At 54.1% G+C, this 13,449-nt stretch overlaps 6 protein-coding genes across 6 annotated transcripts; 3 read left to right on the plus strand and 3 right to left on the minus strand.

Annotated features, from left to right (window-relative positions):
• Positions 1-617: 617 nt before the first annotated feature.
• A1O3_08483 (uncharacterized protein) lies at positions 618-1,853 on the plus strand (the record flags this gene model as incomplete). The annotated part of the gene is made up of 1 exon (XM_007738581.1): positions 618-1,853. The coding sequence occupies one exon, from the start codon at positions 618-620 to the stop codon at positions 1,851-1,853; it is 1,236 nt and encodes a 411-aa protein (XP_007736771.1).
• Positions 1,854-2,844: 991 nt separating this feature from the next.
• Positions 2,845-3,813, plus strand: A1O3_08484 (homoisocitrate dehydrogenase; the record flags this gene model as incomplete). Its single annotated transcript, XM_007738582.1, has 1 exon — positions 2,845-3,813. The coding sequence occupies one exon, from the start codon at positions 2,845-2,847 to the stop codon at positions 3,811-3,813; it is 969 nt and encodes a 322-aa protein (XP_007736772.1).
• Positions 3,814-4,485: 672 nt separating this feature from the next.
• On the minus strand, positions 4,486-6,681 carry A1O3_08485 (uncharacterized protein; the record flags this gene model as incomplete). The annotated part of the gene is made up of 1 exon (XM_007738583.1): positions 4,486-6,681. One exon carries the CDS (start codon positions 6,679-6,681, stop codon positions 4,486-4,488), a length of 2,196 nt encoding a protein of 731 aa, XP_007736773.1.
• A 1,303-nt stretch (positions 6,682-7,984) lies between these two features.
• A1O3_08486 (uncharacterized protein) lies at positions 7,985-8,998 on the plus strand (the record flags this gene model as incomplete). Its single annotated transcript, XM_007738584.1, has 1 exon — positions 7,985-8,998. The coding sequence occupies one exon, from the start codon at positions 7,985-7,987 to the stop codon at positions 8,996-8,998; it is 1,014 nt and encodes a 337-aa protein (XP_007736774.1).
• Positions 8,999-9,311: 313 nt separating this feature from the next.
• Positions 9,312-11,441, minus strand: A1O3_08487 (uncharacterized protein; the record flags this gene model as incomplete). The annotated part of the gene is made up of 1 exon (XM_007738585.1): positions 9,312-11,441. The coding sequence occupies one exon, from the start codon at positions 11,439-11,441 to the stop codon at positions 9,312-9,314; it is 2,130 nt and encodes a 709-aa protein (XP_007736775.1).
• An 802-nt stretch (positions 11,442-12,243) lies between these two features.
• A1O3_08488 (uncharacterized protein) lies at positions 12,244-13,046 on the minus strand (the record flags this gene model as incomplete). Its single annotated transcript, XM_007738586.1, has 3 exons — positions 12,244-12,633; positions 12,698-12,942; positions 12,986-13,046. 3 exons carry the CDS (start codon positions 13,044-13,046, stop codon positions 12,244-12,246), a joined length of 696 nt encoding a protein of 231 aa, XP_007736776.1.
• Positions 13,047-13,449: the final 403 nt, after the last annotated feature.

Raw genomic sequence — 13,449 nt, forward strand, 5'->3', positions numbered from 1 at the left:
CTCTAACATTTCCTAGGTCTCGCAAGGTTGAGAATGTTGATTTTGGCTTCTCCTTCCCGGGCTCTGCTCGGTCACTACGTTCTACCGCTAAGACGCCGCAATCTCTACGATCAAGCTCTCGCCAGCCCTCTCAGACGCCCGGCACGCGAGGGCATGGACAATCATCGATCAGATCAGCCAGACACAATTCGCGCGAGCCGGAGCATAGTGGGGTGGACACGGCTCAGCCTCAAGGACAGCAAGCCGAGCGAGATGGTCACCATGCTAAGAGAAGGCGACTGTCATCGTCTATCGTGACACCGAAACAGCTGTCTCTGAAGACACCCACGGCAGCAACTGCAGGTAGAAGACAGTCGAGAAGGGGGATTAGTAGCCAGGCATTCATAATCGCAACGGACGACGATGCAGGGAGCAGCGCTGAAGCCTCTCAAACTCCTGGCACAATTGCACATTCGCAAATACCCAGTTCCCCACTATTTTTCCCCGAACATGAACCCAACAAGGAGAACAACCCGGCAGAGGACGACAGTCACCTTCAAGAGCTTTCGCTTTCGCTTCGCCGAGGTGTCAAGGACGGTCACGTAGGGATAGTATCTCCTCTCAATACGTCGCCAAGCATGAACATCCTTGCTCTGGAACACGATGTTGACGATGGGAGAGATGCGGACGGCAAGGGCAGTCAAGAGAATACCGAAGGGCTGGAATCGGGCAATAGGACCCGGCCCAAGCTAGATGAAAGCTCCTTGCATGTGTTGAACACGGCAGGACCGTCAAGTCAGAACAAACGAAAGAAACGGAAGTCTGTCGTCTTAGGGCGGAAAAAGAAGCGCTCCTCAGGCCCTCGCGAGACTGAAGTTGCACCAGCAGACATGCCTGCACAGAATTCCGAAGTTTTAGGTCCATCTGAAGCGGAATTAATTTCATCATCTCTGCCGCCAGGTCAACGTCGGACTCGGAGCAGCTTTGAGGTCAAAGCACCAGGCGAGGGTGAGGGAAGTCCCAACTCTCATCGTGCACGATCTCCAAAGGAAATTGAAGAAGACGATGATGGGACGTATATCCAAGAGAGTTCCCCAGAACCGCAGACACCAGCAGCGACCAAGAGAGCTAGCAAGGTGCCCCATTATCGCACAAACCCAAATCGAGACACTCGGGCTGCCGGGACCAAAGGGTCGAAGCCCACATTCCCGATTCTGACTCATCGCTTAACTAATGTGTCATATCTTCCAACCATCCATGAAGCTAGCGATGATGAGAGTCGCTTCGAGAACGCAATGGACATTCCGAACGACCGTAGCCAACCTAATGTCGTGGATGTACTGTCTCAGATCTGTCGAGAAACAATCGAGAATCTTGTTCAAGATATGTCCGAAAATGTCCAGCCTTCGGAACGCGCAGCATTAAAAAACAAGCGAAATGCCCTGGAGGAGTTTGGCCGGGACTTGAACGACGAACTGTTCGAGCTGTCGGAAGCCGTGGAGAACCGGATCAATCTGGAAGCTCGACTTCGGAAGAGCAAGAGAGACAAAGCGTCCTTGCAAACGGAATGGCTCGAGTTAAGAAAGGAACGGGAGCAAATTGCCCTTAGATGTGACGATGTTCGACGACGTCATTGGGAATTTGAGGAGCAGGCTAGAGAGCGATGGGACCTGAGCGAGGCTGCCAGACGGGCGGAGCTTGAGCTGGAACGAGATGACCAGCCCAACGAAGATGGGCTGGAGTTTCTGCTCCGGAGTGTAGTCAGCAGCGTGAGCAGTGCTTCTGAAGCAGGAGGTTTGTTGGACAAAGTGAGATCGTTCAATTCGCAGTTGGAAAGAATGGCAGCGGTCCTTGAAGGGAGGGTTCGCGACTAGCTGTATCGACGAACGAACGACGGTGTTGGCACTTCTAGGCTTGTATGCTGGGGGGAGCAACGCGAATATATGACATTCATACCCCACCTTGGGAGCTATGAGATAATGACAATGACAATGACAATGATAATTACCACGATGAACGGATCTATATATTCGCAACCTGAAGTGTAGTGGTGGTTGTCATCTCCTCTCGTGTCACGCACCGAAGGAAGGGACCTAAGGAGACCGTCTGATCGCGAGGCTGCAGCCTTGTCGTGGAGATTTTAACATGTCCGATTGCGGAGGCGGAGCTCAGCCTTGCGCTAGAAGATTTTCTCCAAAACACGATTGACGGAAGCTGTGCAATGTGCACTCTTTCCCGCACCCATTCTCCATCTTGATCCAGACGCGTGACAAGCATGGCTAGCCGAACTTTACGCATAGGTACTTAGGCCCGGAGTCTCTCAGATTGTCTTGCTAACCTCTGTCAGGCCTGATTCCAGGCGATGGCATCGGTCGCGAAGTTATTCCGGTATGGGCAATTCTTACGCTCACCTTGGATTCTGCGGCGCCAGCCCAGGTGACCTCTGTGGCCCCAGACTGACAATTTCTGCTGCATTTATAGGCTGGCAAACGCATTCTCGAGTCGCTTCCTCCGTCTTTAGGCCTGAAGTTCTCCTTCGTTGATCTCGACGCCGGCTACGACTGCTTCAAGCGCACAGGCACGGCACTTCCAGACAAAACTGTCGAGACGCTGCAGAAGGAATGCGATGGTGCTCTGTTCGGAGCCGTGAGGTACTACTATCCCGTCTGCATTACATGTCATACTCGGTGGGCCTGGTCGCGAAGGCAGTGGGATAACAGACGAGGCGCAATCACCGCCCCCCAAAAAAACAACCACAAAAATAAAAAGAACCCAAGGTGGTACATTGGACACTATGGCTGAATGAGCGGGAGTTGATGTGCTTCAATTCTCCGGTCATGTAGGCCGGCTTTCCATCGGACAGCCATGCTGTTCTTGGTTGTACCAGTGGTTTCCGCGACCTGGCTGACCGGACGCTTCGTTTGCTCGCAAAACCAAACGATTGAGAAGCTCTCACTGACGATCCTTCTCAACAGTTCACCGACGACAAAGGTGGCCGGCTACACCTCCCCCATCGTGGCCCTGCGGAAAAAGCTCTCTCTGTACGCCAACGTTCGGCCGTGTAAAACAACATTATCCCCCGCCTTCAAATCACCAACCCCATCCCCGATTGACCTTGTCATTGTGCGCGAGAACACCGAGGACCTGTATGTGAAGGAGGAGAAGACATACCCGGACCCTTCAGGTGAAGGTCAAATTGCCGAGGCCATCAAACGTATCTCGTCCAAAGCAAGCTGGCGCATTGCCAACATTGCCGGCGAGATTGCGGTCCGGCGACAGAAGATGCGCCAGGGCTCGGCGGACTCGCAAGCGAAGAAAGCCGTTGTGACCATCACACACAAGTCAAACGTGCTGTCACAGACCGATGGTCTCTTCCGCTCCACAGCGCGCGAAGCCTTGTCTCAGCCGCAGTTCTCCTCGCTGGCGGTTGAGGAGCAGATCGTCGATAGCATGGTGTATAAGCTGTTCCTGCAGCCGCAGTACTACGACGTGATTGTCGCGCCCAACCTTTACGGCGACCTGCTGAGCGACGGCGCGGCCGCTCTCGTCGGCAGCCTGGGCCTTGTCCCGTCGGCCAATGTGGGTGAGGGCATCGTCATCGGCGAGCCGTGCCACGGATCCGCGCCGGATATCGAGGGCAAGGGCATTGCCAACCCCATTGCCACCATCCGCAGCGTGGCCGTCATGCTGGAGTTCTTGGATCTGCCGGATGCCGCAAATGTCATCTACAATGCGGTCGACAAGAATCTGGAAGAGGGTCGCTTCGTGAGTCCTGACTTGGGCGGCACGGCGTCGACGGAGGATGTCGTGAATGATATCTTGAAGAGATTGTAAACCGTTCGGCGTGGGAATTGGGGCCTGCGACCTTTGCAGCATAATACCCAAAACTCGGTTTCGGAGCATGCAGGGTCGACGAAAAGGATACTCTAACGTGCCAGCAACCATACCTTGTGGGCACTGGCACTTGAGAATTCGACCATTTCTTCAGACGATGCTGGCAACTTAGTTGCCCTCGCCCTCGTCCCGTCGAAGAGAAGGGTGAACCGACATCTACCACAAAATCCATTTACATAGAGACAGAATCTGTGGCAGAGCTTCTCCGCCCGCGTTTACACGGCGAGTGAGAATTGCATTGTCAGCAGCCGCGAATAAAGAAGGACACAAGAAGCCATGCTCCAAAACTGGTCGATAGTTTTGTCTGTCCACTACCAAACCCCTTAGCCGAATCTAACAACAACTTGTTCCTCGACGAGCCGTAAACAATCCGTGATGCTAGCAAATGAAAATGGAAAGAAACTCAAGAACACCGTCGCCTATGCGCTCCACATCCAACATAACATGCTCTCCATTAACACAAAGGAAAAAAGGACAGTAGTGTTAGTGTATATCCTGGATACCAGTTCGCCAACGCACATGCATCGCAACGTAACGGGAGTGAGAGTTGGAAAGCTCCCAATCCATAGAGCACGCAACCCATAACACCAGCAGGGACAAGTTGCTGGCCGGTCAAACCATCACATCTGCATGATCAATGCCTGTTTCAGAACTCAGATCTGGAGTCATGGCGTGGTCTTCCTCAGCTTCGCTCAACGAATCCATACCGATGCCGCTGTCGTACTGTCGACGGCCTCGCTTCATGATTCCCAGGCCTGAAGCTGAGCCGTGTCGACGATGCCGGCCTCTGCTCATTTCCACCGTGCCTTCGACATGGTCTTCTGCGCCTTCGGCGTCGGAAAACCGCACAATGCTTGCCGGAGTCATGGGAGCCACAGGGTCCGAGACCAGATCGTCGCTTTCCAGCTCCCAGTTGGCATATCGCACCTTTGCACCACGGATGTAGCTCTTTTTCTCCTCGTTGACCTTGGCCGCACTGCGGATGCACTCGTTCTGCATTCGCTCCACGGCTTGGGCACTGTGTTCGACCTCGCTGCGGTATCGATCCTCCAGCTTCACGTTGATCTTTCGCAGCTTATCGATCTCTGCGTTGGCTGCAGATAAAGCCGTAGACAAGCCCGAGATTCTGGAGTTGAGACCCCCAACTTCTTCTTCGTGGCTGCGCTTGGAGGCCGCCAGCTGCTCTTCGAGAACGCACAGCTTTTCCTTGACGTCTTCCGAGCGTTGTCGGGCTGCAGACATATCGGCCTCAAGCTCGTTGATTCGACGCAATCGGTCTACTGCAGACTCCTCCGCTGCTCGTCTTCCCCGTGACTCTGCCGCTGCCTTTGCCTCCAGGTCAGATATCTCTTGGACGTACTCGGCCACGGTGGCTGCTCGGACATCCTGAAGTCTTGAAGCTTGTTCGGCTTCAATCAATTGGACGAGTTGTTCTAATCTCTTGACCTCTTGCCGGTATTTTTCGATAGCTGCGATCAGCGATCGGTTGTTGGACTCATGCTCTTTGGCTTCCCGCTCTAAAGCCTGTGCTCTCATTCGTTGGTGTAGCATTTCTTCGGCGTTTTGGTCGATAATGTCTTCCAGTTCCTTGACTTTGGTGTTGGCCTTCTCGGCTACAATGAGGGCATGGTCAAAGTTCCCCTTGAGACACCGCTGCTGGTCTCTCATGGTCCTCAATTCGGCTTCTCGATCATGGACCAGTGCGGACAGCATCTTCAGCTTTGTAATAATCTCGGGCATCAGTGTGGGATTGTTGAAAGATCCGGCCGTTTCTCCTGGAATGACTTGCTCGAGATCAAGACGCATTTGACGGAAGTGATGTTTTATATTGCAGACACATTCGGTCAGGTCGTTGTCATTGTAAGGAAATCCTAAGCTTTTGATCTCGGTATTGAGTGCTTGGAGGGCGAGTTCCGCTTCCTCTGCTCGATTAGTGGCAGCTTTCAATTGCTTAGACAGGTCATGGTAGAAGTCCCCAGGCGACCGGGGTATGCTCTTCCGCATGGTGCTTGGACGAACAGGAGAATCTTCGAAATGGATGTTGCTAGCCGAGGATCCCTGACTCGAACGGAAGAATGCTTGTTTCGCTTGACGAGCTGACTCAAGTTCCAACCCCATAGCCACGGCATCTTCGCCATCGGCAAGTTGATCGCCATTCATAGTAGCCTCATCCTCATAGATCTGGAAGTTATCGCCTCCGTCGCTTGGCTGCGGAGAGCTACCACGTACTGGTACGTGAGCACTAGACATCGAGTTGGCGCCGGAGAAACTGGCACTGTGTTCTAGATGTGCGATTTCGGTTTCCAGCTGGCGCATACGGTCCTGGCTCGGCATTGAAGTGGACTGTAGTGTTACATCTAAGTGGCGGGCCTCTTCCAGCTCTGCTTTGAGCTTCCTCAGCTCTGCGTCTTTGCTGTCGAGCTCTTTCCGCAAGGCAGCGTTGGCTTTTTGGTCTGCATGATATTGATTCATCTCCTCACTCAACCCATGGCGTCTCATTCGTCTGATGGTTCTTGGTTCCAGGCATTCGCGGAAAGGAGTAAACTGGATTTCGTCATGATCCTGGTGCCGGGTTGGCGCAGGAGTCGATGCTCGTCTCCATGTCGGAGTGGCGAGCGATGCCTTGCCCACATAAGGTGTCAGACCGGTCGTCCCATCCAGTAGGGCGGTATCGGAGAATCGTGTCTTCTTCTTTGGTCTCTTTCTAGATGGAGTCGCCCCTTGAGCATGAGGATGAGGCTGCAAGGAATCCTCGGCGGGTTTGATGGGGGAAATGGCTGAGCTGGGTCGCTTAGATCGTCGAATCATCTTTTCCAGCTTCACTTTTGATCCCGTGGATTCAAGCAGTCAGATTTGTCGTTAGCTCTGCAAACTGCTTGCTATACGAGGGTCGAAAGCACGAATGGCCCAAGTTCTCGTGGAAGGAAGTGCAGCAACAGCAACACATATACTGTAGTCTGTTTGATGCTTCAATGGTTCGGGGATGGTAAACAATGACGCCGACCCTAAACAAGATGCCAAATCCGGCTTAGAGCCCGCCAAGAAGCCCCCGACGCGTCTGGACGTGTCCCACGTGTTTCGAGATGCGCGACTTCATTCTTGAACGATTGGCCTCGGGCGTCTGCCATGGATATTGGATATGCGTCTTGTAGGCCACTTTGCACTCCTCGCCTTGGGTGCCTTGCACAAGCCCCGATTCATGTCCTGGTATCCTCTTGACCGCCACCGCCACCGAGCTCTGGATCCGCCATTGCACTAGAGGCCAGACACCGCCGCTGCCAACAATGAGTCCTCCCTCACCTCATCGATCCGCAAATGCGGTGTTTCATTCGCTTCCCCCTAGACTGATTCATGCCTCCACAGTGTGATTCCGCGCTCCAGAAACCATGCCTGAGTCCTCCACGGCAATGCAGATGGTTTGTTCGTCGCCTCTAGATACAGTGCTAGGGCAGGGCGGTGAAGAACACCATGCACCTACCATGGAAAGGCTATTGGGGCCGAAACAGATCAGCAGTCGCACTTATGGATAGTGCATGGAACACGAAAGAATTGAGACAAACACCAGCAAAGGGTTTGCTAGCAATGTAGGAAATGGAAGGTTGATTTTCCTCACAACGATAGTCCTGAACTCCCAGGTCACCATCCTCGTCTTTCGCCTTGCCACCCTCGTAACACAACTCTTTTCTGCGAAGGCTCTGGTGTTTGCCGTTACCATACAACTAGACTAGGTACCTTATGTATCAACTTCTTCCGTTGTTCCTCCTTAGATTCAGTCGTCTGTGCTACCGCTGTAGTCCAACATGCTTGGTCTCTCATCCGCTCACTAGACAACCCTGTCTGTCTGGATTGAGAAACAATATTTCTCGGACGTTAGAACTCATACTGGTGGTATACTTGTACTTGGTACGGGGTATCCGTACTCTTTACGGAGTGTGGAGTGTAGTAGGTACCTAGCTGCCGCAGTTGGAAGCATTGACGTCACAACCACCTCAAATATTTCCCATTTCCTTTTGTCATGAAGAAAATCCATCAACCCGAGCCTCGTCTGCACCAAAGTCGCTTCTCAGCTCTACCTTCTCCCCAGACTTGCGCACACGTAGAGAGGCATCCAATGTCCGACACGCCTTCGTCAACCTCCTCCTCGGATGCACCGGATCAGGCTTCAGCTCATACTCAGTATCGGCTGCGCGTGACCGCAGGACCGTCGCACGACCCGTCCACACACCAGCTTGTGCCCGTCAACGCGGACGAAACTCTAACGTTTGAAAATGACCATATAATTCTCTCTCTCGCGGTTCGAATCCGCCGGTTCACGGGCTACCCAGACGATTCGCCCGAGACCTCACCTTACTTCGACCACGACCTGCATAAGTACGATCAATACTCGATAGCGTTCTCGTTCGTCCCGAAAGTGGACATCCCAGGCAGCGACCTCATCTTCGGCAATGACTTCGACAGACCCATCAGAGACAGATTACCGCCTGGGTTCAACCAAGCGCTAAGAATTGTCAAGTGGTGGATTGATCCGGGCTTAGATGGAGACGTCTATGCGGACAAGCCCTACTTATTTGGCCCGGCATTAAGCAGTTGGAACATCCTGCGGATAGGGGACACAGTGGTAGAAAAAGACCAACTCCAGGACAAAAGCGCATGGAAGATCCCTAATGCGGCGTCGTTCCACGAGACGGTCGTGGAAGAGGGTGGCGATGGCTCTGGCGAAGAGATTCGAAACAAGTCCGGGATCCCCGAAGATGCGGCTGCGCGCAAGAAATACTTTCTCACACCTGCTAATCGAGACGCTTTCGTCTTTGAGGCTGGCCGCCTTTACCAGGCCGACTTTGGCAACCCCTACCTCGACTTCAACGACTTCTCTCTCAAGCTGCCCGGTTTCAGCCTTAATGTCATCAAATACGTGGATGCCAAGTCCCACGAGCTGCGGTATACATTGAAGAACAAATCGACGGGGGAGATCTACGCTGCCGTGGTTTTCACGCTCCTTTTCGGCGAAGAGCTAGAACAGGCAGAACAGGCGAAAGAAGCTGGCCACGGTGATGCTGGGGTGGAGCAGAAACCTCAACCCCAGATTGAGGACGCAGTACCTGATGACGACGACGACATTGATTAAGGCTTAGTCGATAGCATGCCATCATATACAGGCGAATAGGATGTACAATTAGAGTGTTTGGCAAGTCGGATCAGATACCCACAGGAAAAGGCTGGGAGGATCTCTACTTTTCAAGTTTTCAAGTCAATTTTTCATTTCATAGTCATAGCAAGCTTTGTTGCATCATTGTTAGCTATCTGTTCGCTCCCTCTCCTCGGTGAGCTCGATCAACTGCTGAGCCCTCAGCTAATACGAATCGAACATGAGTGTCTGGTGGTCGCATGAGCCGACAATGCGTCGTCTTTCGACCGGCGAGTGCCCTGTGCACATCCTCTCAAGGCAGCGTTGGAGTGCAAGGGCCGCGGACGTGGGTTGTACGAGTGGCGGTTCCGAAATTCGCGCTGCTGCTGGTGCCTCTCTCCTCCAACTCGGTCACGCGTCCTCCAGCCTCGACTCGTGTACGGCTCCTTCCGCGGTGTTCGACGGCCTTGCGCCAATCGTCCGGCACGCCGCTCTCAGTGAGGGTTTTCAATTTCCAGCCGTCCAGGTACAGTTTGCCGATCAAGTAACCCAGGCTGAGGAGGAGCATGAGAATGGCAAAGCCCAGCGGGACGGCGAAAATCGATCCGAAAGTGTTCTCGATGGCTCTAATGCTGGCGGCGAACAGTGCTGGTGTCTCGCCTTGCAGGATGAAAGTGTAGCCGAGCATGAGAATCCGAGCATCCTCTGGCGTAGCCGCGATGCCGTGGGGTTGGTGCTGGCCCTGATATTCATGGAGCAGACTAAGCGTGGCGCGCGGACCGATGTGCATGAACATGGAGCCGGTGACTGTCAAGGCCACGGCGGCGCCGAGGTATGTCGCGAAAAGAACGAAGGAGCGGTTGTGGTAAGGGTGCTTCTGGCGCGGGTTGGGAGGATCAATCGGCTGGAAGACATCCAAGATCTGATGTGCCAGCGGCAGGGAGACGGCCGACCAGAATCCAATACAGGCCAGGGCAAATTGCTTCGCAATTGTCGGCAACCCTTGCGGCGGGAGTCGGGCAGGTGTGTTGAGAAAGAGGAGCAGTGTGCCGGTCACCAGAAACACCGATATGACGACACTCCACAAACTGAGGCTCGCCGCGCGCGGATATTTCTTGATGAGCCCACCACCGAAATAGAGCGGTACGATGATGAGGGGAATCAGGTATGGACCGGTAAAGCTGAACAACAAATAGAATGCTGTTGAGATTGGCGACGGGCCTGGACGCGTGAGGAGCTGGTACAGGGCCGAGTAGGCGAAGACAGCCTGGAAAATGCCGGAAGTGAGGAAGGTTAGAATGAACAGTGCGGTGGTCTTGAAGCATCGGAGGTATCGGGTTGGGAAGAGAAGGGTCAACCGCGATGCGCAGACTTGGAAGTACTGCTGGATGCAGAGCAGAAGCATGAGTATTCCACCCATTCCGAACGGAACGTACAGGTAGGCGTCCGACCAGGCGATCCAGGAACCGGCGAGATTGAAGGAGATGAGGAGCGTGAGGATGCCAAAGAAGCTGAGTACACAGCCCAGGAAGTCGATGCGTACAACCACCCTCCAGCTGCCCCAGGCAAGAATGTCTCCAACGTTCCACAGTGCATTCTGGTCCATGTCAAACTTGTTTGGCAGCAGGTAGATGAGCACGATCTGAACGAGGGCCAGGAGCATGGCAGCTGCGTAGAAGCCCCAACCCCACAGCTTGTGTCGGTGTGAGAAGAGGGCTCCCAAGATGGGACCGATGATGAAGCCCAGCGCGGTGCTGATGCTGATGTAGAAATCGCGCCGCACTTTGTCGACGAACTGACCGTTGTGTCCGAGAAAGATGAGGGCACCGAGTTGTTGTCCGGCCAGACCGACGCCGACGAGAACGCGTGTGTAGAAGAGGAAAGTCATGTATGAGGCGAAGCCAGGTGACATGATACCGAGAAGGAGCAGAACCACGAAGAGGGTGTAAACCGCCTTGAACGGAAGAACCGCATAGAGCTGGCCGGCTGCCAGAACCGTCGCTGCCGCACCGATTGCAGGGCCTGCAAGGAGCCACTGAAAGCCCTGAACGTCGATATCATATGCGATTGTGGGAGCCAACACGCTCATCATACTGTCGACCGCATATGTTATGAGATTGGCCATGGCTAGGAGCACTGCCGTGCAGATCCATTTGCGGGTTTGAGGACGGGTCAGAGGCAAGTTGCTGTCATCGTCGTGTTCGTGGATGTGGTGGCTCTGGGGGGTTGGCGCAGAGAAGAGGGCCCGGGCAAGTTGCGAGGCAGCAGAGACGGTGGCTTGGTAGAAATTGCTGTTGTCGCCAAAGGGACGGGCAGTCGAGTCGGCGGCGAGCGGCTCCTCGTAGACGGTCTCGACGGTGACGGTTTGTTCGACATGGATCACCATGCTGGGGCTGCGGGACCGCTCGCCCGGCGCAGGAGGGGTTTGAGTTCGAGGGTTCATGGTGTGCAGGGAGTAAGGGAAGGGGAGAAAGGGATCGTCTTCGTCTTCTTCGTCGTAGATGTCGTAGAGGTAAGGTTGGCGTGGAGATGGAGGTTGAGGTGGAGGATGATGCAGGAGAGGAGGTTCATGGTCACGCTCACGCCGTGAAGAAGGTCTGAGTCTTCGAGACATATTTGACCAGCGCCGAGAGCGCCGAGAGCGCCGAGATTGTGGGAGATCAGGTTCGTCCCAAAGCAGCTGGTGCGACGATGATGATGTCGTGATGATGTCGCGATGTCGCGATGTCGCGATGTCAAAGGGCTGCGATGATGAACGGCGCAAGATGGATACAGGTTCAGGGCGCGGTGAGGAGAAGGTGAAGTCAAAGGTGCTATGGGTGCGGCAAAACAAACACATTCTCACAGACACCAACTCTCTCTTTGTCAAGGCCACCAGGAGGACTCTATCCAATTCACAGCCTGGTGAGGCTTGTCCTCTGGAAGGCCGCCTTTGATGGCGGTGGACTGATGAATGAAGCAATGCGGCAACTTGGATCTCAGAAGAGGCACACACATCCGTTGTGCATACCAGGACCACCATATACATCTCTGGATGGTAGCTGAACTTGAACTGGGGTCCGTCTCCAGCAAGCCACAAGCACAAGCAGTTAGATTCCTCGCACCCACCGCGTCCATACTTCTGAGATGGTTGGAGCAACCATGGTCTCTGCCCCTGTTCCTGCTCCCATGGCTTGCGAAAGACAAAAGACCAAAGACCACAGACCAAAGACGGCGCTGCATCCTTGAGTTCCAAGCACAACGCCTCACAGCTTCGCCTTTGCTTCTTCCGGGGGTAGGATTCTTACCGGGGTGAATGGAACACCAAGGTGATAGAAGACTTGATCCCACCGGTCATTTCCGAACCAGTCTTTCCTCAGCCCGTCCGAGTTCACTGCGACAATCCACGGCGCGCCAAAGGCTCCGGCACTCATGGTCAAATCAACGACCCTCTTCTTGTTTTCCGGAGTCACCGCCTTCTGCATAATCTCCTTGATCTCTTCTGGAGGGAAGATTCCATCCAAAGCTTGGAGGACGCCATCTGGTGTGGAGATGTTGATGCCTCTGCTCCAGTATGCGGAGCTGAAAGCGGGAAACGTAGCCTCGAACTTTTCTGCAGGGTAATGGTCTTTCACCCAAGTAGCCACCCGTACAGGCTGCCCTGTGGTCAGTTCGACGGGCCTGCTGCTGAACAACTTAGAGCTTGGGACGGAGACGTACAAAGAGAGACAGGATTGGGAAATCCTTCGGTCGTACCACCCTGAGTCCCAACAACTCCCCGGTCATTTCCGAGTCTTGTTTGGCAAAGGGCTCCTTGACCGGTGGCGTCGGGGTGAACTTGTTTCCCACATTCTCACGAGCGGCCCCTAGGAAGAACGGGATGATGTCGACTGAAACTCCATAGGCATTGAGAAGCGGCCGATAGCGGATCGTGTTGGTGAAGCCGAACCAAGAATACGGCGACACTGCCACCCAACATTAGGATTCGGACACCGCAGGCATGTCAACAAGCCAGATACTTGCCACAGTCCACATAGATGGTCAGCTTTCCGCCTTGTGGTCGAGCCATGACCGAGAGTTGGCTGCCCTTGCCCAGCAAGGCTCTGCTGTTCCCCTCTCCCTCGCGCGTCTCGAGCCCGGCTTGGCTTGGACAGTATCCCTATCCTCGAGGCACTTGGGAACGCAGATATCAGATATCAGATATCGTGCCCCCCTGGACTGGCGGTTTCTGCTCCACGGGTGTCTCAACAGCCTTCAGGGCCACTTGCACTTCACCTCTGCTGGTATCAAGTCAGCAGCAAGCAAGCTTTCATCGAGAGGGTTGACGGTTGATCTATTCGGTAGGTAGAACTTCAGGGTGAACACAGAGCACACTACGCCGTCAGCCGGTGTCGTCTCCCGATAGCCAATCACAGTCACAGGTGACTGCGGTGCCGAGGCTTATGAAGTGACGACTAATCAACCAATTACCG

Source organism: Capronia epimyces (genome assembly GCF_000585565.1).
Source record: "Capronia epimyces CBS 606.96 chromosome Unknown aczIQ-supercont1.8, whole genome shotgun sequence".
NCBI lineage: Eukaryota > Fungi > Ascomycota > Eurotiomycetes > Chaetothyriales > Herpotrichiellaceae > Capronia > Capronia epimyces.